The sequence below is a fragment of the Neolamprologus brichardi genome, chromosome 22 (assembly GCF_056152115.1).
Source record: "Neolamprologus brichardi isolate AB-2024 chromosome 22, ASM5615211v1, whole genome shotgun sequence".
NCBI lineage: Eukaryota > Metazoa > Chordata > Actinopteri > Cichliformes > Cichlidae > Neolamprologus > Neolamprologus brichardi.
In genome coordinates this window covers 32,801,036-32,827,574 of record NC_142124.1, presented here as the reverse complement: position 1 = coordinate 32,827,574, position 26,539 = coordinate 32,801,036, and the positions used below count along the sequence as shown (strand labels likewise).

Genomic DNA, 26,539 nt, shown 5'->3' with positions numbered 1-26,539 from the left:
CCAACTCCAATTTCCCAGTTGAAAACTTGTCAACCCAGAGGTGGCACTGTAAAGAAACAGTAGTAAAAACTTTAAAACCTTTCATCTGTGCTGTTGTGTATTTGTGACTCATGTGCAGAGATGGGCAGTAACGCGTAATCCGATTACTTTTTTCAAGTAACGAGTAAAGTAAGGGATTACTATTGCAAAAATGGTAATTAGATTACCGTTACTTTCCCGTAGGAACGCTGTGTTACTGCGTTACTAAAACTGTGATTTTTTGCGAGAATGTCTCATGACAGTGACGTAAGCGAGTGCGACGTTCGTGGCAACAGCTGTGTGCAGATCAACAATGGATCATATATCGAGTGCAGAGAGAGTATGAGCGTGCAGCGTTTAAAGCGTGGAAGTACTGACCTTACTTTGAGTTTGATTCCATAAAAAGTGACAAAAACATTAGTGTCCGTTGTGCGTGGGAAGAAAACTTCTTTTTACAGCGAAAAAACCCCTAAACTTCCAAACAAGCACCGAGTAGCTACGACGTAATGGGAAACTCACAGAGAAACTCGCGGATTCTTCCACTGACCGCTGCACCAGGGTAACCCTCTGCCTACCTCACTCCTGCTTTACAGGTGAAAATAGAGCAAAAGCACTGCTAGTCTTTGACTTTATTTATTTTCTGCTGTGTTTTACTTTCATCTATTTGAAAGACTGAGTGTAAACACACACAAAAAAATATTTTATGTGCTGGAATGTGCAGATAATCGGTTTAAATATTAAACTAATTTCTTCCAGTCAGAGAATGTTGCATATAATTAAATTTTTGCTTGATGCATAAAGTTAAAAGATTAAAACTAATAAAACAAGTTTTAAAAAAAGACTTTTCCATTTGATTACATTTTGTATGATGATTATGCAGAAAAAGTAGAATTGGGCTGAAAGATCTATCGCTTTATCACCTATTCAGGTTGTAAATCGTGTTTTTAAAAAGTAACTAAGTAACTAAGTAATTAATTACTTTTGAAAATAAGTAATCAGTAAAGTAACAGGATTACATTTTTGGGGAAGTAATCAGTAATTAGTTACTGATTACTTTTTTTCAAGTAACTTGACCAACACTGCTCATGTGTCTGTGTATGTTCTCAGTCATCCAGGTCATGGTATTCTAAAGCCTCTTTTCCATTTGTACCTACTCAGAACAACTCGCCACGGCTCATTACGACTTGACTGGATTTGACTGATTTTCCATTACAATTGAGTACCAACTAATGTGCATGGTTTTCACGATAACAGCGCATCCAAGTGTCCCGTGAAATACAATACAATACAATATAATACAACTTTATTTATATAGCACATTTAAAAACCAACGGTATACCAAAGTGCTTCACAATAAAACAGCAAGTTAAAACATGAATAATATAAGACCATTAACAAAGTACTGAACAGGTCAATGGCACTAATTACACAAGAATAAAAGTGAATATCAAATCAAACTTGCTAAAAACACACATGTTTAAAGTAGAAGAAGATATATAGAAAGATAAAATTGGAATTGATTATAAAATACAGGTGTTAACTAACTGGGAAAGAAAGATTAAATAAGTGAGTTTTTAATCGTGATTTAAATAATTGGATGGAGTCAGACGTGCAAAAACGGCAATGATGATCGACCCAGAAGGCAGACCGAAGAAACGGTGGATGGACAAAATTAAGGAGGACATTAAGACCATCAACGCATCACCTGAGGACGCCTTGGACAGAACCAGATGGAGAAACCTTTGCCGAAGAGCGGACCCTGCACCAGCGGGAACAACGCCAGGATGAAGAGAAGTCAGACGTGTGAATAGCAATGGGAATGTTGTTCCACAGGTTAGGTGCAACCAGGGCAAACGCACGGTCACCTCTGGTCTTAAGCCCAGATCTAGGCTGTACCAAGAGTAATTGGTTGAATAATCTGAGGGCTCTCCCAGGGGTGTATGGAGAGATAGCTAGGTGCTGTATTATTTATAATTTTGAAGGTAAGCAGCAATATTTTAAATTCGATGCGGTATTTGATGGGGAGCCAGTGCAAATCAGAAAGGACAGGGGTGATAGAGGCAAACCTTCCGGTACCATTTAAAAGGCATGCCGCAGCATTTTGGACAAGCTGTAATCTATGGAGAAGAGCAGTATGGAGACCAAAGTAAAAGGAATTACAGTAATCTAATCTAGAGGTCACAAAGGCATGAATAAGCTTTTCAAGATCCTTATGTGGTACGCAATGCTTAGCCTTCGAAATAAGACGCAGTTAGTAGAAGCTAGATTTGACTACAGAGGTCACTTGTTTGTCAAATTTGAAGGAGCTGTCCAGCAGCACACCTAGATTACTAACAGTGTCAAGTGGCGAGGGCTCCAAAGGTATCTCTAGGAAGCAGTGCAGTGACAGAGCAACATCGTCAGTTAGCTGAAAGTAAATTTGTATATCATCAGCATAGCAATGAAATGAAATGTTGTATTTTTCAAAGATTAGGCCTAGAGGTAACATATAGAGAGAGAATAACATTGGGCCCAACACAGAGTCTTGAGGCACGCCACAGCAGAAGGAAGAATAGGTACCCAGAATGACAGAGGAGGACCTGCTCGAAAGATAGGATTTAAACTAGTTAAGGGTGTCACCTCTAATGCATGTACAGTGGGGCAAAAAAGTATTTAGTCAGCCACCGATTGTGCAAGTTCCCCCACTTAAAATGATGACAGAGGTCAGTAATTTGCACCAGAGGTACACTTCAACTGTGAGAGACAGAATGTGAAAAAAAAAGCCATGAATTCACATGGTAGGATTTGTAAAGAATTTATTCGTAAATCAGGGTGGAAAATAAGTATTTGGTCACCTTAAACAAGGAAAATCCCTGGCTCTCACAGACCTGTAACGTCTTCTGTAAGAAGCTTTTCTGTCCCCCACTCGTTACCTGTATGAATGGCACCTGTTTGACCTCATCATCTGTATAAAAGACACCTGTCCACAGCCTCAACCAGTCAGACTCCAAACTCCGCCATGGCCAAGACCAAAGAGCTTTCGAAGGACACCAGGAAAAGAATTGTAGACCTGCACCAGACTGGGAAGAGTGAATCTACAATAGGCAAGCAGCTTGGTGTGAAAAAATCAACTGTGGGAGCAATCATCAGAAAATGGAAGACATACAAGACCACTGATAATCTCCCTCGATCTGGGGCTCCACGCAAGATCTCATCCCGTGGGGTCAAAATGATCATGAGAACGGTGAGCAAAGATCCCAGAACCACAAGGGGGGACCTGGTGAATGACCTGCAGAGAGCTGGGACCAAAGTAACAAAGGTCACCATCAGTAACACACTACAACGGCAGGGAATCAAATCCCGCAGTGCCAGACGTGTTCCGCTGCATCCCAAGAACACCATACCTACTGTGAAGCATGGGGGTGGAAACATCATGCTATGGGGCTGTTTTTCTGCCAAGGGGACAGGACGACTGATCCGTGTTAAGGACAGAATGAATGGGGCCAAGTATCGTGAGATTTTGAGCCAAAACCTCCTTCCATCAGTGAGAACTTTGAAGATGAAATGAGGCTGGGTCTTCCAACATGACAATGTCCAAAACACACCGCCCGGGCAACAAAGGAGTGGCTCCGTAAGAAGCATTTGAAAGTCCTGGAGTGGCCTAGCCAGTCTCCAGACCTCAACCCCATAGAAAATCTGTGGCGGGAGTTGAAAGTCCGTGTTGCTCGGCGACAGCCCCAAAACATCACTGCTCTTGAGAAGATCTGCATGGAGGAATGGGCCAAAATACCAGCTACTGTGTGTGCAAACCTGGTAAAGACCTATAGTAAACGTTTGACCTCTGTTATTGCCAACAAAGGTTATGTTACAAAGTATTGAGTTGTATTTTTGTTATTGACTAAATACTTATTTTCCACCCTGATTTACGAATAAATTCTTTACAAATCCTACCATGTGAATTCATGGATTTTTTTTTCACATTCTGCCTCTCACAGTTGAAGTGTACCTCTGGTGCAAATTACTGACCTCTGTCATCATTTTAAGTGGGGGAACTTGCACAATCGGTGGCTGACTAAATACTTTTTTGCCCCACTGTATGTTCTAACCTCGTTAGTAGAATATTATGGTCCACCATATCAAAGGCTGAGGACAAGTCCAGTAAGACTAAGACCGCAGAATGACCTGAATCGGCAATTAGGAGAAGATCATTTTGGACTCTCAGCAGAGCTGTTTCAGTGCTTTGACGTGGTTTAAAGCCAGGCTGAAATGAATCCATCGTATCCAGTTGGGCCTGGAGTTGTGAGAAAACTATCTCTCCAAGATTTTGGACAGGAATGGGATTTTGGAAATCGGCCTGTAGTTCACAAAGTCATTATGATCGAGGCTCCTTCTTTGAAAACAGGCTGCACTACAGCGTGTTTAAAGGCTGACGGAACATGGCCGGAAAGCAATGAAGAATTCATTAGAGTTTAAATACTGGGCCCGATTGCATCAAAACCATCCTTGATAATGCGTGATGGGAGAATATTAGGTACAGAATTTGTATTTTTCAGTTGTTCAACTATATGCTTAAGGGCAGTGAGTGACACCGGCTAGAACTAGGGATGGGTATTGATACGATTTTCACGAATCTGATTCCATTTTTTGTTTAACGATTCGCTTCTTTATCAATTCTCTTATCAATTCTTATTTTTTAAAAAAGGAGAACACTAAGGTCGATTAGCTTAGAACTTTGTTTTATATCTTCTCTTTGAACAAGGCTGAGTGGGTCCCTCCAGTTCGCTGAGCTCCTCCGGCTCGCTGAGCCCCTCCACTGGTGGTGCAGGCTGCGGCGCGGGCCCCTCCGGCTCTCTGAGCACCTCCGGCTGCGCTACAGCTACTGATGGTTGATCCAGACGTGAAGATGATGGTAGAGTAGATGGTGAAGCCGAGAGTACTGCGGTCGCTGTAGTCTGATGGGACGCTGGTGGAGAAGTAGCTGCAGAGGGCGGAGGTGATGATGGTGTGGCAGCTACTCGTGGTAGACTGGACAGCGATGCAGGAACAACAGACGGGTGAAATGATGGCAGAATAGGTCCAGCAGGCATATCAACCTCCAACTGAGGATGAAGATGAGAGGCTGACTGGACTACAGACTGAGATATAGGTAGCTGAGCAGCAGACTGAGTTACCAGCTGGGCAGCCGATTGAATTACTAGCTGGGCAGCAGACTGAGTTACTGCTACCGGCTGTGCTACAAGGTTAGCATTCACACAGTCCATGGTTGGGTATAAAGCTAAGGGGTGTAATGATGAACTGTCCATATGACTCACCGCAGCCGACTGATGAAAAGTCTGGGAATCCGGCTGCGGTGAGGAGCGCCGGTGGCGCGAGCATCGCTTCTTTGACAATGCCAGGGCCGGCGTGTCAGGCTGAGGTGAATAGAGAATAGATAGGAGAATAGAGGTGGAAAGTGTTAAGCAAAAAATCCGCCACGATCGGGTAGAGAGAGGTGAGGATTCTCCCTGAATCCCACACAGTGCAGATGTTCGTGAAAGGTGAAACAGTGGCGACTCCAAAAACTCCCACACCGTGACTTCCAAAACACACTCCGCTCCAGATTCCTGGTAACACAAACACATTCAGGTTAGCAGGGAATCTACTTTCTCGAGGGTTTATACCAAGTCCACGGCTGTACTGACGAGTTCTGACTCAAGGATCCAGCGTCGGCCTCAGCTCAGCTACAGTCTTAAATGACGAGTGTAATCTGCTGCAGCTGGCAGAGGACGACAAGCAGCAGGTGTGGCGGTCTCCAGAGCAGAAATACTTCCGGGTTTGCAGTCTCCTCAGCAAGCCAAAACCTCCGGAAGCTCACACGGAGAAACATGGAGAAAAAGGAGAGAAAACCAAAACACCACACGGAAAATATAAACATAAACATACACTAAAATACACGAGTCCTGGATCCCTAGACCCAGGCCATGGCAAGAGTAGCGACAGTTAAGAATGTGAATCATATGTTGAAGGCTTAGAGGATAGCTGTTGAAGGAACACACCAATGACATTCTGTTACACTTAGGCTATGTCCACACGTACCCGGGTATTTCTGAAAACGCAGATTTTTCTATGCGTTTGCACCTTTCGTCCACACGTAAACGGCGTTTTCGGTCACTGAAAACGGAGATTTTTAAAAACTCCGGCCAGGGTGGATATTTTCTAAAACTCCGTTTTTGCATTTATGTGTGGACGAGAAAAACGCAGAAAACGCAGAAAAAGCTGCGTCAAAGGTGTGCGTCTTTTTGACGTCACACTGTGCGCCACGTTATTGTTTCAGTGAAATGAATTTCTACAATACTGTTACTGTTAATTGTTCTCTCTGCAGTGTTTAAATGCTTACATATACACACACAGTTACTGTCCCTCCACACATACGACTCGGTTCTGCTTCTATGCCCCAGCTTTGTTACTTTTTCCCACCGAGGCTTCTAGACTTCTGATTGGCCAACATTTCTACACGGTTAGGAATATAGCGCCACCTGCTGCTTTGGCATGTTCCTAGCAGCGTTTTCCTTCATTTCTGCCTTTACGTGTGGACGGGATTATTTTTATAAACGAAAACAGAAAATCTCCGTTTTCAAAAATACCTGTGTACGTGTGGACGTAGCCTTAATATTGAATCATATCAATTCAATTCAATTCAATTTTATTTATATAGCGCCAAATCACAACAAAAGTCGCCTCAAGGCGCTTCATAGATACAGAGAAAAACCCAACAATCATATGACCCCCTATGAGCAGCACTTTGGCGACAGTGGGAAGGAAAAACTCCCTTTTAACAGGAAGAAACCTCCGGCAGAACCAGGCTCAGGGAGGGGCGGGGCCATCTGCTGTGATTGGTTGGGGTGAGAGAAGGAAGACAGGATAAAAGACATGCTGTGGAAGAGAGACAGAGGTTAATAACAGATATGATTCAATGCAGAGAGGTCTGTTAATACATAGTGAGTGAGAAAGGTGACTGGAAAGGAAAAACTCAATGCATCATGGGAATCCCCCGGCAGCCTACATCTATTGCAGCATAACTAAGGGAGGATTCAGGGTCACCTGGTCCAGCCCTAACTATATGCTTTATATATGAACTAATATTCTTCAGTTCTGCAGCCTGCTCCACAAAACCTGGGAGGTGAGTTTTGGAACAGCCAGGTGTAAATGCTCCAGGTACAGCGAAGAGGACTCCTTTCTTCCCCTTAAACAGTTGATCCATAGTCAACTTTACTAGTCCCTATGGACCCCAAAACGCTTTACACATCCAGTCATCCACCCATTCACACACACACACATTCACACACTGGTGATGGTAGCTACATTGTAACCACAGTCACCCTGGGGCGCTCTGACCAATAATGTAACAGAATGTCACCGGTATAGCTGATTTTATGGTGAAAGGGACTTGATTGTATACCAGTTATATGTGTGTTTTACTTAGAGATAGTCACATACCTCAACCTGACTGTAATGTGAATCTGAGTCGAGGTGTGGTTATTAGTTACAGCTACAGATGTTGAGTGGTTAAGATTTTTGATCCACTAAATGAGCGAGTCTCAACATCCAAATTTCTGGAGCTTGTTGATAAGAAAAGCCAAGATGACTTTATCAAAATTTTTGTCACCTTAATTATGGTATCAAAGTGGTGTCTCGAAGATAAACTAACGAGGGTGAACAAGCGGTGTGTGTTTGTGGATGCATGTCTACTTTTTATAACTCTTATTACTTTTTCCAGTATCTGTGTTGTGACTTCTAGAATTCTAATTAGTATATGTGAGAAGTCTAGTCTTACAGATAATGTAACACCACACACAGCTAATGATACACAAGATTACACCATTCCTGGCATAAACATGTTTTTATGTAATGACCTAACCTTCAGCTCCTCTGCTGTGGAGGAGGCTATTGTCCTTAAAGTTGAACTGGAATCACAGTATTGAAAAAGAACAATTAGTAGTGATGTGCGATACCACTGGTTTACTTTCCGATCCGATACCAAGTAAAATTCAGGTTGGTATTGACGATACTGATCCGATACCGATACTCTGTACAAAAACGTAATGTTTAATTGTATTTTATAATACAATATATAGTTGTATTATGTAATTGTAATAATATAGCTTCATAATGATTACAGGACATCACACTACTTGTTCTTGTTGCTTAATAATGCAGATTTATCATATAGAAATAAAAACCTGAAGTTGTGCGCTCAGTCATTGTCGTAAGTGCACACGCCAGGGACTGCGACACATTTATACAGCTGTATGACTATGAAAGGCGTAGGAGGAAGCAAACAGATGATCTGAATGATATCGTTTCTTTCCACTGTGTTCCTGTTAATGAAAAACTACAAATTTACCCCAAAATACTAAAATGTCGATATTTTAATATGAGAATCGATTCTAGAACATAAATTACTGGTATCAGAAGAATCGATATTTCAATATCGATCTGCACACCGCTTTTTATTTGTCAGTGCATTATACCAGGGAGCACTTAGCTTTTAGATTGCTAATGTGGTTCTCCATAATGCTAACATTGATGATGAATGTTATTTTGATGGGCGCTTTTACAGTCAGCTCTTAAGGACTGGAATTGAATTGCCTCTACTGGAAAAGGTTATGAAAGGCTGACAGTGAAATGTCAAGTTCTTGGTTTTATGTTTATCTTTTCTTTATAATCTATTCAATAGAAAAATAAAATATATATATTATCTTTTTCAGAGAGTCGTTGTTACAAAGTAATCACAGCAAAAATATTTTTGGGGTCTAATTGTGCTCCTTGCACACTTGTGCTCAACAAGATGTCACATGCATGTATGTTCACTCTTAATGCGTAATACTCTAAGTGAATATGGGAGTAAAATCTCCAAAATTAGCTGATGAACAAAGTACAGAGGCTAAGCTACCAAATATCTACTGTCACTGTAAACTGAAATTAGTTTATGAGAAAGTTAAAGACAAAAAGTCAAAGGTATTAAACATCCATGTACCTGTTATCATTATATAGATCATTACCCACTTCCATGCTGCTCTTTACACTGAGGAGAGTAAACAGTTTGGTGTTTGGAAGCTGCTGATTCCAAACTTCCTGATTCCTGTTTTTAACGCTGAATGCATGAAGCTGCGTACAGAGTACATGATATTTTCTCTGACAGCAAAAACCTGATGGAAGGTAAAAAGTCTCATATATATATTTATATATATATATGTGTAATTGGTAAATGGTCTGTATTTATATAGCACTTTTCTAGTCCCTAAGGACCCCAAAGCGCTTTACACAACCAGTCACACACCCATTCACACACTGGTGATGGCAGCTACATTGTAGCCACAGCCACCCTGGGGCGCACTGATGGAGGCGAGGCTGCTGGACACTGGCGCCACCGGGCCCTCTGACCACCACCAGTAGGCAACGGGTGAAGAGTCTTGCCCAAGGACACAACGACCGAGACTGTCCAAGCCGGGGCTCGAACCGGCAACCTTCCGATTACAAGGCGAACTCCCAACTCTTGAGCCACGATCGCCCCATATGTATATATTTGTAATGTGTAACCTTCTTCGTGACTGAATAGAACATCATTATGTAAAAGTCCAGACTTTGAGTTTCATCTGGTGATAATGTGCAGTACTTGTACATAACAAAAAAAAGAAGCTTGCTGTCACACTGTTCATGAAGTTCTAGTTTTGTCTGTTTTCTGAGTGGGCCTATAGTGGAGGTCTGAAGAGGATTTTCCTTCTGAGGAAGATGATGGTGAAAATAAGAGTTCTGCTTGATCCCTGCGATGAACTTCAGTCCTCCTGACATTTCTGAAAGAACGTATGCCTTGCTGAACATCTGGCACAGCACAGCTATGATGAAAGAAAGAGAAGACATCTGTCTTCTGGACCCATGAATCCAGCTTGTTGTTTCCCCCAAAGTAAATGTAGCTGATTATAGTATTGTTGTTAAATAAAAACAACAAATTAAACCTCTAGAAAAACTTCAACTGCTGTGTTTTTAAATTTAACATGCAGATGAAAGTTTTAGTTGAATGTTGAATGTTTTAGTTGTTTTTAGTTGAATGTCAAAGGCCTCCCTCTCTGTTTAAAACGAGGGTAACAAAAACTAAGGAATGACAAATTATTTAATTATTGGCAGCAACACAGGTGTGTAGGATGGCTAACAACAACACTATAACATAGTGTGTATGCTAGCGCCTAGCCTAGTAACGCATTAACAATGCTACATGTTGTATAGAGCAGCGGTCCCCCCTCCCCCGGGCCACAGGTCATTTGGTCCCGGGCCGTGAGAGTTGAGGCTCGGGTGTGAAATTGATGGTTTTCAGGGTTTTTTATCATTAACTCGGTTTCCCTGGGTCTTTCCCGTGTTGTAGATGTGTCTTATTTTGAAAGAAATATTCATGCGTTACTATAGTGACCAGAAAGCATTAAGGAGGAGAGAGGAGGATGTTACTCTCAATGTTGTTGGTGCATTTCAGGAGGACGCTGCTAATAAAGTCACACAATTACACAGTTAATTTGCATTTATTGTTATATTTACAAAATACCAGTTTTTGTCGTATCATTTTATTTTGTTGTATTTATCCGCCACACCTTAAACGCCGGTCTGTGAAAATAATGTCTGACATTAAACTGTCTGGTTGGGGACCGCTGGTATATGTCTATAAGATGTTAACATGTATGCCTTTTGCAATGTATCGTTGTGGTTGTATTTACGTTAGTTTAACGAGCCATTAGACACAGAGATCGTTAAAAACAACCAGAGCAGCGAAGCTGTGTAAAAAATGCACGTTTGTGTGATCACATCCAGTGGGTGAGTGGGTGGCACACTTTTATACGGTGAGAGGAAATGGAGCCATGTTGTGCGTTTTTATACAGTTGTTGCTCAGACCTAACTTATTAAAATGATTAGTAGAGTGTTAGAACAAGAACAACAAGGTTAAAATATGAAACTAAATGTATTAAGATAATGAAAACTGTGACTTTCCCTTTGCAAAAAGCACGGCCGCTCATTCTTCTCTGACCTCTCTGTTTATGTTCGTTTCACAGGTCCGTGGGGTCGTTGTATGGGAAGTGAATGTGGTCCTGGAGGCAGCCAGAGTAGAGCGGTATGGTGCGCTCATTCTGAAGGTTGGACCACCCTGCATACCAACTGTGACCAAGCAGAACGACCAGACAACCAGCAGAGCTGCTTCAGGGTGTGTGACTGGCACAAAGAGCTGTATGACTGGCAGCTGGGTGCCTGGAACCAGTGTGTCCCAGTGATGCGCGGTGCAAGGGTGCAGCGTCCTACCACGTGCACTCAGGGAGAGGAAGGAATTCAGACCCGTGAGGTGGGATGTGTTCAAAAAGCAAAGGGGGAGCCTGCAGAAGATGCAATCTGTGAATACTTTGAGCCCAAACCACGCCTGGAGCAGGCCTGTCTCATCCCATGTCCTCAGGACTGTGTGGTGTCTGAGTTTATCCCGTGGACTCCCTGTTCTAAAACCTGCGGGATAGGGTTACAGAACCGCATTCGCTTTGTTCTGGCTCCACCATTGTTCGGTGGGGCAGCCTGCCCAAATCTGACTGAATTTCAGACATGCCAGCTAGGTCCCTGTCAGGGAGAAGAGAGCCTTTACAGTCTCAGGGTGGGTCCCTGGGGCCCATGCACTGTCCCACTGCCAAGGCAAACCAGACAGGCTGACAAACCACCAAGAGAGAGTGAAAAACAACCCCGGGAAAGTGCTAAACTTTCTAATGAGGGAGACAAACTCACCAAAGAGGGTGAAAAACCACCCAGAGGAGATGGCAAACAGGCCAGAGAAGGTGAAAAACCGTTAAAAGAAGGAGACAAACAGCCCAAAGACGGCGAAAATCCACTTAAATCCAAAAGAAAACTGGGCAGGGGAAACAGGAACAGGAAATCAGACAGGCCATCGCTGCTGGCTGATCGGCCGAAACGACAGAAAAAAGCGAAAAACAAAGAAAAAAGAGAGAAATTAAGAGAGAAAGTCCAAGAGAGGTTAAGGGAGAGGGGCAAAGCAAAAGATGCTGAGACCAGAGAACTCATCAAAAAGAAGAGGAACAAGAATCGTCAGAACCGCCCGGGAGGAAAGTTCTGGGACCTACAGACCGGATTTCAGACCAGAGAAGTGACCTGTGTGCATAAGAGCGGGGCTGTCGAGGCGCTCAGGTAACCACGACTGAAATATAATGAAGAAAATGAACTGTTATCTGTGATGTCATGGTTCTATCCTTCATAGAGTATTGATATCATTTTCTTTGTCTTCTTCTTTTAAAGATCAGTTACAGACTGAGAGCTATAGTTAAATCTCTGATATTTGAGCTTGTCTTAGAGTTGACAACTGTTATTCTATTCATTACTGGTTTTAAATTAAACTCAATGATAATTTCATTTTTTTTAATAAAGATGAAAAATCACCCAAAAAATGTGTTTTATAAATATTTTATCATGCCCCCATTAACAAGATTACTATCAGTTTTAATTCATGAAAATGTAACATAATTAATACACACAGCTTCCAAGCTCAATGTTTTTGTATTCATTCATTTTTTCCTTTTAAAAACATAACCTGCCCTGCATCAAAAGCTGAGGCAGGAACAGGCTGATGTGGTTATAGCACATAAACCACAACCTGATTCACTGGCTGCAGGGAGACACAGCTGTCAGTGTTTAAGCAACTCAAAGATGATATAAGTTAAGTAGTACACACAACTGGTTAGTTTGTAGCTGCCTTGATAGGTTAGGCCGGTGCTGATGTTTTGGTATTTGAGAATGTTAATGTGAATTAAACTAAGTGGTATTAAACCCAATAACTGCCACATTTACCAAAATACAGTTTTTAACTTAAACTATCCAGTAAATAATTAAAAAGGCTAATAAGCCCAGGGTTTAAAATACTCAATGTCAGTCAATGTGGCAAACATAACTGTTAGCTTTGAGCATCTAACCACAGGCTAGAGGACTGGGGGATATATACAGAGTTTACAGCTTCTGCCAAACTATTGTTTCTGTGTATGCCAAAATAATTCACAAGTAGAATAAAGAAACGATTGCATTTCCATTTGGCTCGTTACTTTTAGTAAAATGACAATAAGATTCTCAGTTTTTTTATCACCTGTCCAGTAACTTTACTCTTTACACATGAGCCATATAAACCATAATAAGAAACAGGCCATTTAACATGTAAAGCCTCATATGGTCATAATGAAAACATGGTGCAGAGGCTTGCAGGTCAATTGAGGCAAAATGAGAGTAAAATAAAACAATTAACCTAACACAGAAAAGCAAAGAAAGTGTGCGCGTTAAAATCTAAAACATCCAGAGAAGAAGAACAATGGAAGTGTTAGAGAAGCATCACATCATTATCGCAAATCATTTTCTTTTGAACAAAGTAAAGCAAACGCAGTGATAAAAACAACAACAGCGATTTTAAAGCAGCCCTGTCTCCCAACAAAGCCACGGCCTGTGGAAGCAGCCTCAGAAATACAAATAAATGACTTGGATCCTTGGAACTTTAATATGCCGATTATCACATTAGCTGCCTCAGACAGAGAAAAGCCTTGGAGTGAACGAGCGGTAACAACAGAAATAGCCACTGAAATGCAGCTCGGATGTGATTCTGATTCGCACTGACTTCCTCTTTTCTTCTTTTCTTTATCTGCCAGCTTCCTGTGAACCCGAGGATATTGTGTTTATACTATAAATATAATCAGTGATGTTTCAGTGATACATCTGTCACACTTAAATGTTGGGCTCATTTTGCACACAGATAAAATATTGCATAATTCAAATATTCTTTCTTTACATCAAACCAGATTTTAGCACGTCATACAGCCTGTTCTTTTTAATAACTCTTATATTATATCAGTTACAGTATTTCTCTTTTTCCTACAAAATATAAAAAATGCGGATCGATTGTAACTTTTGCACAGTTCTAAACATGTTTTGTTACATTTTTAAGTGGTTACATCGAGTACTTTTCTGTCTTTATTTCCATGTTCTACAGCCTGTGCTCTCAGGAGACTTTGCCGGTGACCTTCCAGGCTTGTGTGATAACCAAAGACTGTGATGTGACTGAATGGTCCAAATGGTCTGCTTGCACCAAGGAGTGCTATGACCCCACCAGTCCCAAGGCGGTGTGGACTCGCACTAGAAAAGTGACCCAGTTCCCTGTGGGTGGAGGAATAGATTGTCCAGAGTTGGAGGAGAAGGAGCCCTGCACCCCCCAGAGTGACGTGGTACCACCCTGCATTACGTAAGTACATGTGCTTAAGTTAATGCACGAGCAGCAGAAAATGACTCGTTATTATAAACTTATAGACCACACCTCCCTGTGGTAGACAGAGAACAAGGCCAGGTTGTACCTCACGTCTTTCCCACCTCTTTTTCTGGCGTGGTACAGGGCTGCACTTTCTGCATACTGACTCAGAAAAACAAAATCTGTCTTTAAATGAGAAAGATCTGACACAATTAACTTGTGTCGTGTTCAGAATATTTGGAAGGAATCTCAGGAGAACGGTCTGTCTTTTAAAAAAGGATGTACCTTTCTTTTGGCAGTTGATATTACAAGTGTACACAGCGCTGTGGACGTCTGTGTGAACCAGCAGCATGTTTCACAACAAGGATGAACTTAAAGTGGGCTGCACAACATTATATAGTGAGACAAAGACAGATTATAGCAGCTATCTTCCTGGACGTGGCAGTCTTGGTGTCTGCTGCGAAGCATCCTCGTATTTCCATGACCTCGTCTGGTATCTGCTCCCTCGCCTGTAAGAGACAGAAAAGCCTTGATAATCTGATGTTATTGTTCTTCTAGGCATCTCCGAAAACGTTAGAGCACTTATGCAAATATGTGATGTCTTGATGAATCGAGCAGATATTTGAAGTTTACACCGTTCTCGCATGAAAATATCTTAAAAGTTTATTTTGTGACCCAGAAAGAATAATATTTCAAACTCCGCCACTCTGTGTTCCTCCACCACTGCCTCGTTTGAGTTTTGGACGAAATGGATTCTGGGATATTGCATTTCGTCACTTCGAGCTGATTGGAGACCAAAACAGCCAATCAGATTTGTTTTGCATCCAAGTCTGTGATTGGTTGGTTTTGTGGCACAAATATAACGGTGTAGAGAAAGAGTTGAGCGCGCACGGGCAGAAATGTTGAGAGCACAAGCAACACATTGTGAGCGAGCGCAAATACAAAAAGTGAGCAAGAGGGGCTGCTGTTGTGTGTGGATAATAACAAACACTGAAATACATTTTTTGCACGCAGCAATGAATTTTATTCACTCAAATTTAGCTTTTCTTTGGTCAAAATAAAGTTCTCCTCAAAATGCAACACCTGCACCTGCAATTTTTTTTGCGTGCGCTCAGAATAGTGCCATAAAAATAACGCCATAGCTGGCCCCGCCTACTTTCTGTTTCCATCATGGCCGTGTTGTGTGTTTAGCTGTGTATTGTGTGACCAAGTTTCTGCATCTAGAAGAGCTAGATTAGTTTTTTTCTGTATATGCTGTAAATATTATAAAAACATTATGAATAATATTTTTATAATATTTACAGTATATATTATAAAGTATACAGTAATATTTATAAAGCAAATAGACCTGGTAGCTGTAGGGGTGGGAAAGCTTTTTCTTTAAAACCATTTCTCCCGTGTAGGGAGGGAGGTTAGACGTTAGTTGTGTTTTCATTCTTGATTGTTCTGTTTGTTGTCTTGGCTGTGCCCACACTGATGATTTCTACATCAAATGAAAAATAAACTATTCTGTTTTTGAGACTGCAAATCTCACTGTAGCACTAATCCTTCCATTTTCAAGCTGTGCTTGTTCCTCGCTATAATGCGGTTCACCTTTCGTGGCCTCGCTGTTACAGCGCATCGTGTTCTGCGTCCTGATCAGCTGTAGACCATTGACAATCAATCTCCTCCGTGCCGTGCCTCCTGTACAGTACAGCATGTGATCAACTTGTAAAATTCACATAACTCTTCGATCCTAGCAGTGTGACTCTGAAGTGCTGCACTGTATGTTTGTAAGTTTTCTCCCCAACAAACACAATAATATCGATGAAGATTTTTGCACCGACAAAGGCGCCTGCCGTAGCACCCAAAAGGCAGAGGAAGATGCTAACCATCGCACAAAAAGTTAGACTTCCGGACATGCTAAAGGAAGGTAGAAGTTAGCGTATTTTTTGGATTATAAGGCGCATTAAGCGAAACAAAACAGTCAGATAAATCAAACTTTATTCAACTCATTCTTCTTGCTTCCTCCACTTCCGTATCATTGATTCATTAATGTTGAATTTTCTGGCAGCTGCTCTGTTCTCATGTTCTGGACCTGAAAACAGGGTTTGATCTTTGGTTTCGTTCTATAATACTGGACTTATTTTTCTACAAGGTTTGAACTTTGAGAGTTTAAACAAAACAGAAAAGTGTGAAAATGTTCATGCCTGTCTGATAAAAGTGTATAAAGTGTGTAGTGAGGGGTTTCACAGCCTTAAAACATCTATAATCATTGTAAAAAATAAAGCTGGCTACGTCGCAGATTTCACTTATCGCAGGTTATTGTTAGAACATAACCCTGTTTAGATCACTCAGCTTTAGACACTGTTGATAGGAGTAGGATTAGTAACCCCACCACCAATTTGACTTTCTTGCACCACTCTACTGAAATGAACATAAATTATTAACTACTCTCAAAACAATATTTCAGGGGGAATAATTCTAGGAGTTAGCCCTGTAAGACCCAACCCATCAAAAAATAACCGGAAAATTCAGATTTTTTTTGAACTGAGATGTTTATTAACCCTTATGACAAAATCCACAAAATTTTTTTGCTATATCATGTTCTTCATGATATATTTGTTATATATTTTTTGTATCGCACTTGATACATTGGCCATTTTTAACTTTTTGTTAACAACAATGTTAATTTTAGACAAAAAAATAATTTTGTCCATAACATTTTGAAATTATGGCAAGTATTGATCATGTTGATGAGATAGATGTCTCAGTATCAAATATGATACAAAGGGTATTGTAGGGTTAATATTAATTATCAGAGCACGCAAAAGTTACTATTCTTCTGCATGGCCTGGTGTGATCAAACAATCTTGAGCTACTTTAAAAAAGCTAAATAGCTAAAAATTTCCATAAAGACATAATAAGGTGAGGCATCTGGAATCTCATAAAGTTTGTTGCTGGTTAGTTGATTTGTCCTGTTAATATGACTGGTGCACATATGTCTGTCCAGTTAGGTGGTAATACTGAATTTATGCATTTACGACATCTAACAGCCATGTGCTATTGCCTACATCATAAACTTGCAAGCACTGTGCATGAGGTTTATTGTAGCACATTATAAATCTAAAGAGTCTTCCTCTTCTGCTCCATACAGGCTGACACAGTATTCTTGTGTCAGCGTGTTTACCCAGAAAAATATCACTGTTTAGTGGTGTTACATGTCTTAAAGATTCCACTCATGTTTGGGTTTTGGATGATCTCAGCATCATCTTACTCATATCACGGGTATAATTTTTTTGTGATATTCTCAAGTTACTCCCCCTGGACCGTGCAAAAAGGGAAAATTGTGTTTTTATCATGCAGACCACAGGTGGTATGGATTTTCTTTATGTCACAGGACAAGTCTGTCCTTTAGAGAAGTAGGGGTTGCTAAGGTAACTGTGAAGTGATCTGATACATGTGGAAGATAGATTGTTGCACGGAGAAAGCAACTATAAGCGAATTCAGACTGACCAAGGGTGAGCAGCTGCATCTGTACACAGGTGCCATCATGGCACTACTGCCTGTTTTGCTACTTCATCTGCTACACTGTGCCTTTAGCTACCATGGTGTCAGTTTTCTGATATGACGGGCATTTAATTGCTAGTACAACAGAGGGGAGTTGTAGAGCTTCTATTAATTGTGCTATTGGTGTTCCATCTGCTCGATGGATGCCTCTCTGCTTTCAGCTGTTAGCGCTGACATGTCACAAGCAAATTGGAGTAAACATTTAATCTTTTACCTGTAGCTATTTTACAGGCAGCTGTCAGGTTGTGGAGAGCACAGCTGATCAACCATTCGTGCTTGTATGGTTGTGAAAGTCTCAACAGCAGAGTTTAGTTGAACAGCGGCATAACCAGCAGAGTCAACCTTTTCATCCTGAAAGCAGGAGTTGTCCACAAATAAAGTAAGATCAGCAGCTATCATGTGCTTAAGCTTCTCAGTATGCTGTAACAATCATGGGAGTTCCTATCAGTTGGCAACATCATCCTGGTTGCAGCGTGCGCAGTGCTGCACCAGTTGTTCAGTTCTGGAACTTTGAGATTTGCCTTCATAGCCCGTACACCTTGGTTGGGTAGAAACAAATCTGGAGTAGTAAACTGGTGTGATGTATGAAGTATCACTGGGCAGCCAATTGTCAATAAAGATGCCTTTTTAAAAGCTGCAGCTGCCTGGTCCTGATAACTGGGTGGCAGGCCAACTTCCATGTTGTTAAGTTTAGTGCAGTAATAAGTTAAAGGCTTCATACATGGGGGTGTCTTGCATGAGTACAGCATTTCTATTTCATTCAGTTTCATTTATATATTAGTTTAAAGTAATCAGTAGCCATTGCCCAGTGATGGGGTATACTGGATATGTTTCTTCAGTGCCTCAAAGACTCCCTCTGCACCTTCTGTCCATTGCAGCTTGGCTTTATTGTTGCTTCGACCTATTGTCCATATTATAGCTGATCCACAGGCGGCTATATTCTGCCATTCACAGGAAAGAAAACACCTGGCCCATGGTTAACTGTTTGGGCGCTTTGGTCACAGCTTCTGTTTGGGAAGGAGCAATTAGCCTCCTTACCAATCCAATCCAATCCAATTGGATTATATAGCACGTTAAAATAGCCAGCACAGGACCAAAGTGCTGTACAGAAAATGAGTTAAAAACAGTAGAATAAAAGAAAAATAAATAAACAAAACACATAATACATAAAAATTAAAACAGCCCTATATTAAAAAAGAAAACAAGATAAAACAGCAAAGAATCAACTATAAACAACTAAAATAAAACTAAAAACCAACATCTCACATGGTGTCAAAGGTCAGGGTAAAGAAACGGGCAGGGAAGTGGCCTGTCTAATCTCTAAAGGGAGATTGGGAGCTGCTACAGCAAAAGCACGATCACGAAGTTTACGCCCAGTCCTGAGTACATGCAGGAGCAGCTGATCAGCTGACCTGAGAGAGCGGGAAAGATAAGATGGGGCGAGGCCATGGAGGGCTTTAAAAGCAAATAAAAGAATTTTAAAATGAATCCTAAAAGAAATGAGCAGCCAGTGAAGTGAAGCTAAAACAGGGGAAATGTGTCCTAATGCCTTTTTTTTGCAGCTGCCTGAGCTGAAAGAAGCTAGATTTTTATCACTGCCTTAATCTGATTTTCAAACACAGTCCACTTTGACCCCCAGGTTTGTGACACCTGGTTTAACATACTGGGCCAGGGAATCTACATACACATTGGGGGTCTCGGTGGGGCTACCAAAAACCATCACCTCGGTCTTTTTATCATTAAATTTTAAAAAGTTAAGAGATCCAAGCCTTAATGTCATCGAGACACTGAAGTAATGGCTGTGTAGAGTATGTGCCTTTTTTCTTTAAAGGGACAGAGTTCTGACAGTCATCAGCATCCTTCCCCCACAAAGTTGTCTACCAAGACACTTCTGTGTGCTTTTGTTGGCTGAATTACAATTTGTCTCTGCTTTCTTTATGGTCCCCGAACTGCCAATGTAGTTAGAAAAGAAACAGACGTCTTTCTCACAATTTTCTTTAGAGGTTCTACAAATAAGAACATCATTTACATAATGCAGCAGTGTTGTGCATCAATCTGCTGCAAATTCTGTGCTAACATATGGTTGAAGATGGATGGAGACGGGTTCAAACCTAGGTCAGGTGGTATAGGTGTACTGCTGTCCTAAGAGAATTTGTGAATCAAGGTGCATGTTAGGGTGCCTGGGTCGTCAACCCAGTGTTTTGTGTTTTTGGGCTTTTGTTACGTTTTGTCATCCAGCAATAAAAGCTGAGTTTTGGAGCCTGCCGTGAGTCTGCACACAGCCTTCACACGACAGTGCAAGAGTAAATGAAAAGAGCTGAACACAAATCAATCACAGTATACAGCTGAGCATCAGAAACAACAGTGTGAAGCAGTGATTCGTGATGCATTGATTGCTCTGAGGCAATGGACCAAACAATAGTCTTGGAGTCAGGATGTTGAATTGCTAAAAATTGTTGTATTGCAGAAACTTGTGATTTATTAACACTTCAATAGAGGGCGGATACCTATTGCTTGCTGTAGAGTAATTTCCATGGTTGTCTTACTCACCATTTATCAATATTCTAATGGTACCAATCACTGCTGCTGAAACATGAATTTGTTTATTTTCAGGTAGAATGCACTCAAGTACTTTCAGAGCAGATTCCCACATGGGACCTAGTTTATGTGACTCATTCAAGCACAGTATCACCAATGCATGATGGGTCTTCATCTATCATTGATAATAGTAAGTTCAATTCATGTCATACCAGAGTCGATCTATTGTTTAACGGGACAGTCTCTCCTTCAATGACCATGCTAACTGTAACAACATACATTAGTTGCACTACAATAGAACAGCCCTTTACTGTCATTGTATGTGTACAACAAAATTATGGGTGCTCCACGCCAAATGTGCAGGAGTAAAATATAAATAGTAAGACACCAGGAATAAATAACAATGAGTTCTTCATTCTGTTGAGGTTGGAATGAGAACGATTACACAGTTGGTGTTGTCCAGACTGCCTTAGTCCTGGTTGTTGGTCATGTTAACCTCATCTGCCTCAAGGACCTATTGGATTAATGGTGTGCTGAAGGTTGCAGCGTTGCTACAGCTAGAGCTGGTGCTTGTGGTTTGCTTCTGGATCAGTGGTCACCAACAGCACCTTTCATCTTTCTTTTGTTTGGTTAGTTTTCTCAGCTTTAGTTGTTTCAGTTTATTTGTCAAACGTTTGTTCATTTTATTTCCTTCCCATAATCGTTAACATGATGGACAATATGATCTACAACCAACAGCCATGCCAGCATATCCAGGCCTACCACATTCTCCACTCGCTCTTGCACATGTAGCATGGCCTCCACTGTCATTACCTTAAACAGGGTTTCTGCCTGTTTCACCTTTGAATCTGCTTTGAAAGTGAAGAAATTTGGAAAGATATGAATCATCTGTAATTTTTTCTCCCTTCACTCTGGAGGGGTCTACTCTTTCTGGATAAAATGTTCTCAGCTCCTCCTACATGTCTGTGTGACGTCCTCCAAACCCTTCACTGTCTTTCCTTTGGCATAACTGTGGGAGCTCAGCCTTGGTAAACACATCTCCATGCATTAACAGAACTTTGATGTCTCCAGCATTACTCCAGCACTGCTCTCCTCTAAAGCACTGATAAATTAATTTGCTCCCTCTGTGAGGTCTGCCAGCCTATCTGCCAACCCTAGATCGCAGTAGGATCTTCTTATGGGCCAGAAGAGTGATCAAAGGACTTCCTTCTGGCACCAATGATTATTATTTTGATTCATTAATGGATCTTTAAAAGGATTCACTCTGTGATGAGAAAAGTCATTGGGAAAGTGAAGGATGTGTTTATGTAGTTGCTTTCCTTTTTGGAGAAAGTTTTCTTTTATGATGCCTACCAGTTCACTCAATGAGCCTTTGGACCCTCAGATCTGGTGAGGGACGCCACAGGGGCTGGATTTTGCTCCAGACCACACTTTTTACATGTGCCAGAAATTTCTCCCAACATCACTGGTTTATTAATTTCTCTAGCAAATAGGGTGAGTATGGTACACGTGCAGATCTCTTCTATCTGGTCGTTTCTCAGCTTCCATTGTTTCTCTGATTTCATTTTCCAGTTGGTCAGCTCTGCCTGCTATTTGGTCAGCATTCATTTTTCGCTCCTCGTGTACTCCATCCAGTCCTTCAATGCCGACAGCTCTTCAGCCACTCTGCTGTCACAAGATGCTTCTGTGCTCTTAACCAGGCTTTCCTCTCCTGTGGCTATGGGGTCATTCACCTCTCTGACTATCAGAGACTGTGTTCGTGTAGGAAAAGGTGTTCACATGCTGCTAATTACATCTTCATTCCAAAAACCTCTGGCCTCTGGCCCTACAGTTAAATGGATTTAACTGTAGGGCTGCTGTGAGTGTGGCTGATTACACAATCTGCTCGATTACTGCAGCTTGGCTTTGGTAAACACGTCTGCAGTCATGTGTTCACCAAAGCATCATCTTGATACTTCAATAGTTAACCCAAAAATGTTCTCATTCCTTGAGTTTCTGTTTGTTTTGAGTTTATGTTCAGGCAATGATTTCATCTTTACTGCTACTTCCATTTTTTCTTTATAGAGATCCCATTATTGTTTAATATCAGTGTACATAGTACAGTATTTAGCCTGTCTATTTTTTATTGCATTTATACCATATCCTGTTTAATTTCCCTTATTTATTTATTCTGGTCGTTTATTCACAACTTTATTATCAGTTTTGTCCTGATTACATTGTATCACCAGATTGTTAATTACAGCAATCACAGTCAGTGCTCCTATATAAACATTACTATCCCTAACAATGTCCACATTCAAGCATGCATACATGCGTGGTCTTAAGGTTTTTATTATTCACTCATGAATCACTTATAGTCAATAGTCCACTGGAGGGCACCCACATTGGTGTTTAGCAAGATTTTCTCTTTTACATTTTCTTTTTCTACTCACACTTACTGGATCATTAGTTGCTTGCATTAGTGCATTAGTTGCACATAAATAAGTGACATAATATTCAGTACTTACTTAAAGTTTACTCTTCGGGCGCCCCTCATCCGCCGTTTTTTTTGGCAAAATTATCCACACCCACCGCCGCGCTATGCATTCTGGGATATGTTGGGCCATGAAGTCTACACCGCCACGTCCTTAAAATTCAGGGAAATGAAGGACGCATTTGAGGGCCGCATTTCGAGCAGCCTTTGAATTGGGACAGCCTTCGTTGCGTCGCTGTGACGTAATCGGCCTTAAAATGCGGCCTTTAAGGCTGCAGACCCTGAATTGGGACACAGCCAGAGAGAGTAAAGAAAAACACATGTAGCCTTGCGGGGCGGCTGCACAGGCACGGGGACCATGACACTCACTTTAGTTATAGTCATTCTCTTCCTTTCTGTCATTTTCAAAAATGTTTTCCTTTTTCTAATTACTTTTAAATCTCTCTGCTTGCACCTTTTTCTTTTCTTCTTCCCTTATTTAAAGGATTACCTTCACATAAGACTCTAATCAACTCACACACCTATATCAATAATATACAGCAAGTTTACTCTTATTGTACACTTCACTGAAAACTGTTGTGGTCTCTATGAGCCCCTTCATGATCTAAACCATATATTTACTGGAAGTCATGTGCTAGTTTGATTTGATTCTATTCTGACCGTTGTTTCATGGTCAGAAACACTAAATTAATATGTCAGCAGTCGCTGCAGGAAGACAAGCAGCAGCTTGTCAGTGGCACAGAAGACCTGCTCAGCTCCTTAAAGCTGAAAGTTTGTGTGATAGTCAGAAAACGAAGCCTATTATCAAGCAGACTGTGCGACTCGCTGATTAATGGTCTCAATAGCTGCAGTTCACCTTCACAGTTTGATCGTTTTTGCTTGTATCTGCAGCTTTCTTAGAAAATGATGAGCAAAAATGTTGTTCCATGTTATCAGTTTATTTATTGATTCACAAAGGTTCTTGTTGTCACACCTGTCCGCAGGTACAGCTGGAAGACCACAGAATGGACAGAGTGCAAGGTGGACATGCTGCTGAGCCAGCAGGACCGCCGACGTGGAAACCATACAGGAATGTGTGGAGGTGGTACTCAGACTCGGGAGGTGTACTGTGTGCAAGCCAGCACTGACACACCATCAAACCTCAGTCCTCTCAGGAGCAAAGAAGGTAATTTTTCTGTTTTATTAAACAAAAACACTCCTGAGAAGGTAAATGTTGTCATTGCATTGGTCTTTTTCAAAGTTAACCTCCGTCCGGTTTCATTGTCTGATTCAGGCTTGTTTCATTATATCTTAAAACCACTATCATCCTCACAAGAACTGATTCAAAGGTAAGACAAGCAAACAGCAAAGGAACAGAATGAATGGAAAATATCTGAATGACAACACTGTGTATTACTTGAAGTGTTGCTTAAATCTAGATTGAGAGAGCATTTTGTGTTGTAATTCTCGTACTAATTATTTTATATATGCATGCTAGTTCAACAGAGGTGGCATGCATAGTACAGACATTGTATAGTGCAGATACTTGTGTTAAGAAATACTCCAGTAAATTTTGAAGTACCGAGTCAACTTCTTTACTCAAGTAAAAGTGAATACCATAGGCATAAAGAAAGAAAGTAAAAAGTAGCTCAGTGAAGACAATTCTTCATCTATTTTCGTGCACAGGTAACTGGACCTTCTGCAAATATAATATCAGTGCATGACTAAATACTAGTTTTATTCAAACCTAAATTCTAATGGATGTACTTGAATCTGTTACCCAGGACGCAAGCAGTAAGAGAATTAAAAAAATACTATTTTCTGTTGCCTGCATGGCAGAGTGGGACACACACCTGAACAGAACAATGAGGGGTTAAAGTGAGGGAACACTAAGATCTGTTGCAGTGGCTCAGCATATACTGTATACTTTCTTTATAATAAACAGTATAAAGGCAGGATAATGATTGAATTCACTGAATGAATCTAAGCATCATCATCTTAAATGTAAATTAATCTCTGCTACACTTGATGGAACCCAACAGTAGCCATAAGCACCATAGCCACGGTGCATCAGTGCACAACACAGTGCTTTACGGTAAACAATCACCACATGTAAGCTAACCTGTTTATCCTGCACAAAACTACCCAGAATGTAATACAACATTTGAATAACACAAAATTAGTATACTTACTTTTTGCAGGATGCTTCACATGACATTACATATAATTTTTATATCTGCAGTGTTACTAAGCAGCCCTTACATTTAAATGTAACCTCTCTTCTTCCTGTCCTGTTTCGCCTTTTCTTAGATTTTTCACCATTTCTGAGTGAAGTTAGCTCTCCTTTGTTTTTCTAAGTCAGGAACTTTAGCAACCAACACACTGCAACAGCCTGTATTCAAATTGTTTGTTTGTTTGTTGAGCTAATTAGAAATGTTGTAGAAAGGTTATTTAATGTAAAAACAATATTCCCTTTATGCTTATCCCTCTTAACCCTCTGGGTTTGTTCAAAATCACTTTCAGCTTGTTCATGGCCAAAAGTGGCCACCAACAGATTAGGTCTCTAATTTTTTATTATTTTTATGGTTTTTGCCATTTTTTCTGCATAAAGCTTTTAAGTGACTTCAGTTCTTTTCATAAATATAAGATAATTATTACTTTTTAAATTTATAACCCTTTAAACACCAGTTTGTTTGTCCACTCTACTAGCTGGAAGACAACCTCAAATCTCGCAATTTTATATAATTGCAACGCTACTGGAATTTCTTGTATTATTTTTTTGACTTGATTTTTAAGATTAGCATCAGTGCTGTTCATCAAGACCAAAATTTAAATCAAATCCATAATTTTAACCCTTTAAATACCAGTTAAATCACATAATTGTAATGATTTACATAAGGATAAAAGCATAAAATCCCCATTTTTTTCTAAATAATACATGCAAACTGATTTATTTTGTAACCATGATGGAGGTTAGATGCGTAGCAATAATTAAAAGTATCAATGAGTTTTATGCATCTTTGGGTTTTTGTGTAGTGACAGAAAAACAAGAAAAATCCCTCTCAGCTTGTTTGTGGCCAAAAATGGCCACCCCCTGTTTATGTTTACCAAATACTATAAAATTAATATATATTAAAATATTTTTCTACTTTCGTTGACTTGATTTTTTAAAATTAGCACCGCTTCTAGTCATGAAAACCAAAATATAATTCATATTCAGAAATTATACCCTTTGAATACCAGTCAGCTTATGTATTATTACTATGCTTTTGGGGGAAAATTGCAATAAAGTTCACATTACCATATGAATGATGAAACCTAATATTTTTTTAATCATCATTGCAGGTCAGTAACAGTAACAATGATTTATTTTTACTTTACTTTATTAAATTTTGGATAAATGGCCAAAAAGAAAATCACACATGGTGTGTTAGTGGCCAGAAAGGCAATTTAATGACCAAATAACCACTGAAATGACCACAAAAATGATCAAAATTTATATTCCAGTGTGTGTGCGTCTGTGTGAATCCTCATTAGCAGCAAGATGTGCTAACCACAGTAGAGTGGTTTTTGTAGACACACTTTCTACACCTGAGGGGCTGCTGTTCCTGGAGGTGCACCTTTTGCACCTTCTTCTCATTTTGATGGTGGGGTGTGGGTCACACTCTGGTTCAGACTACTGTGTCTTGAGATCAATGGCAGAAGTGGCTGAG

General features: G+C 40.5%; 1 protein-coding gene across 1 annotated transcript in view; it reads left to right on the top strand.

Annotated features, from left to right (window-relative positions):
• LOC102779017 (thrombospondin type-1 domain-containing protein 7A) overlaps nucleotides 1-26,539 on the top strand; it is a 149,337-nt gene that overhangs the window by 33,328 nt on the left and 89,470 nt on the right. Inside the window, exons 2-4 of the mRNA XM_087834913.1 lie at nucleotides 11,073-12,198; nucleotides 14,036-14,284; nucleotides 23,831-24,012. Of these exons, the coding sequence (XP_087691039.1) occupies nucleotides 11,073-12,198; nucleotides 14,036-14,284; nucleotides 23,831-24,012 (1,557 nt within the window). The remainder of the gene's footprint in view (nucleotides 1-11,072; nucleotides 12,199-14,035; nucleotides 14,285-23,830; nucleotides 24,013-26,539) is intronic.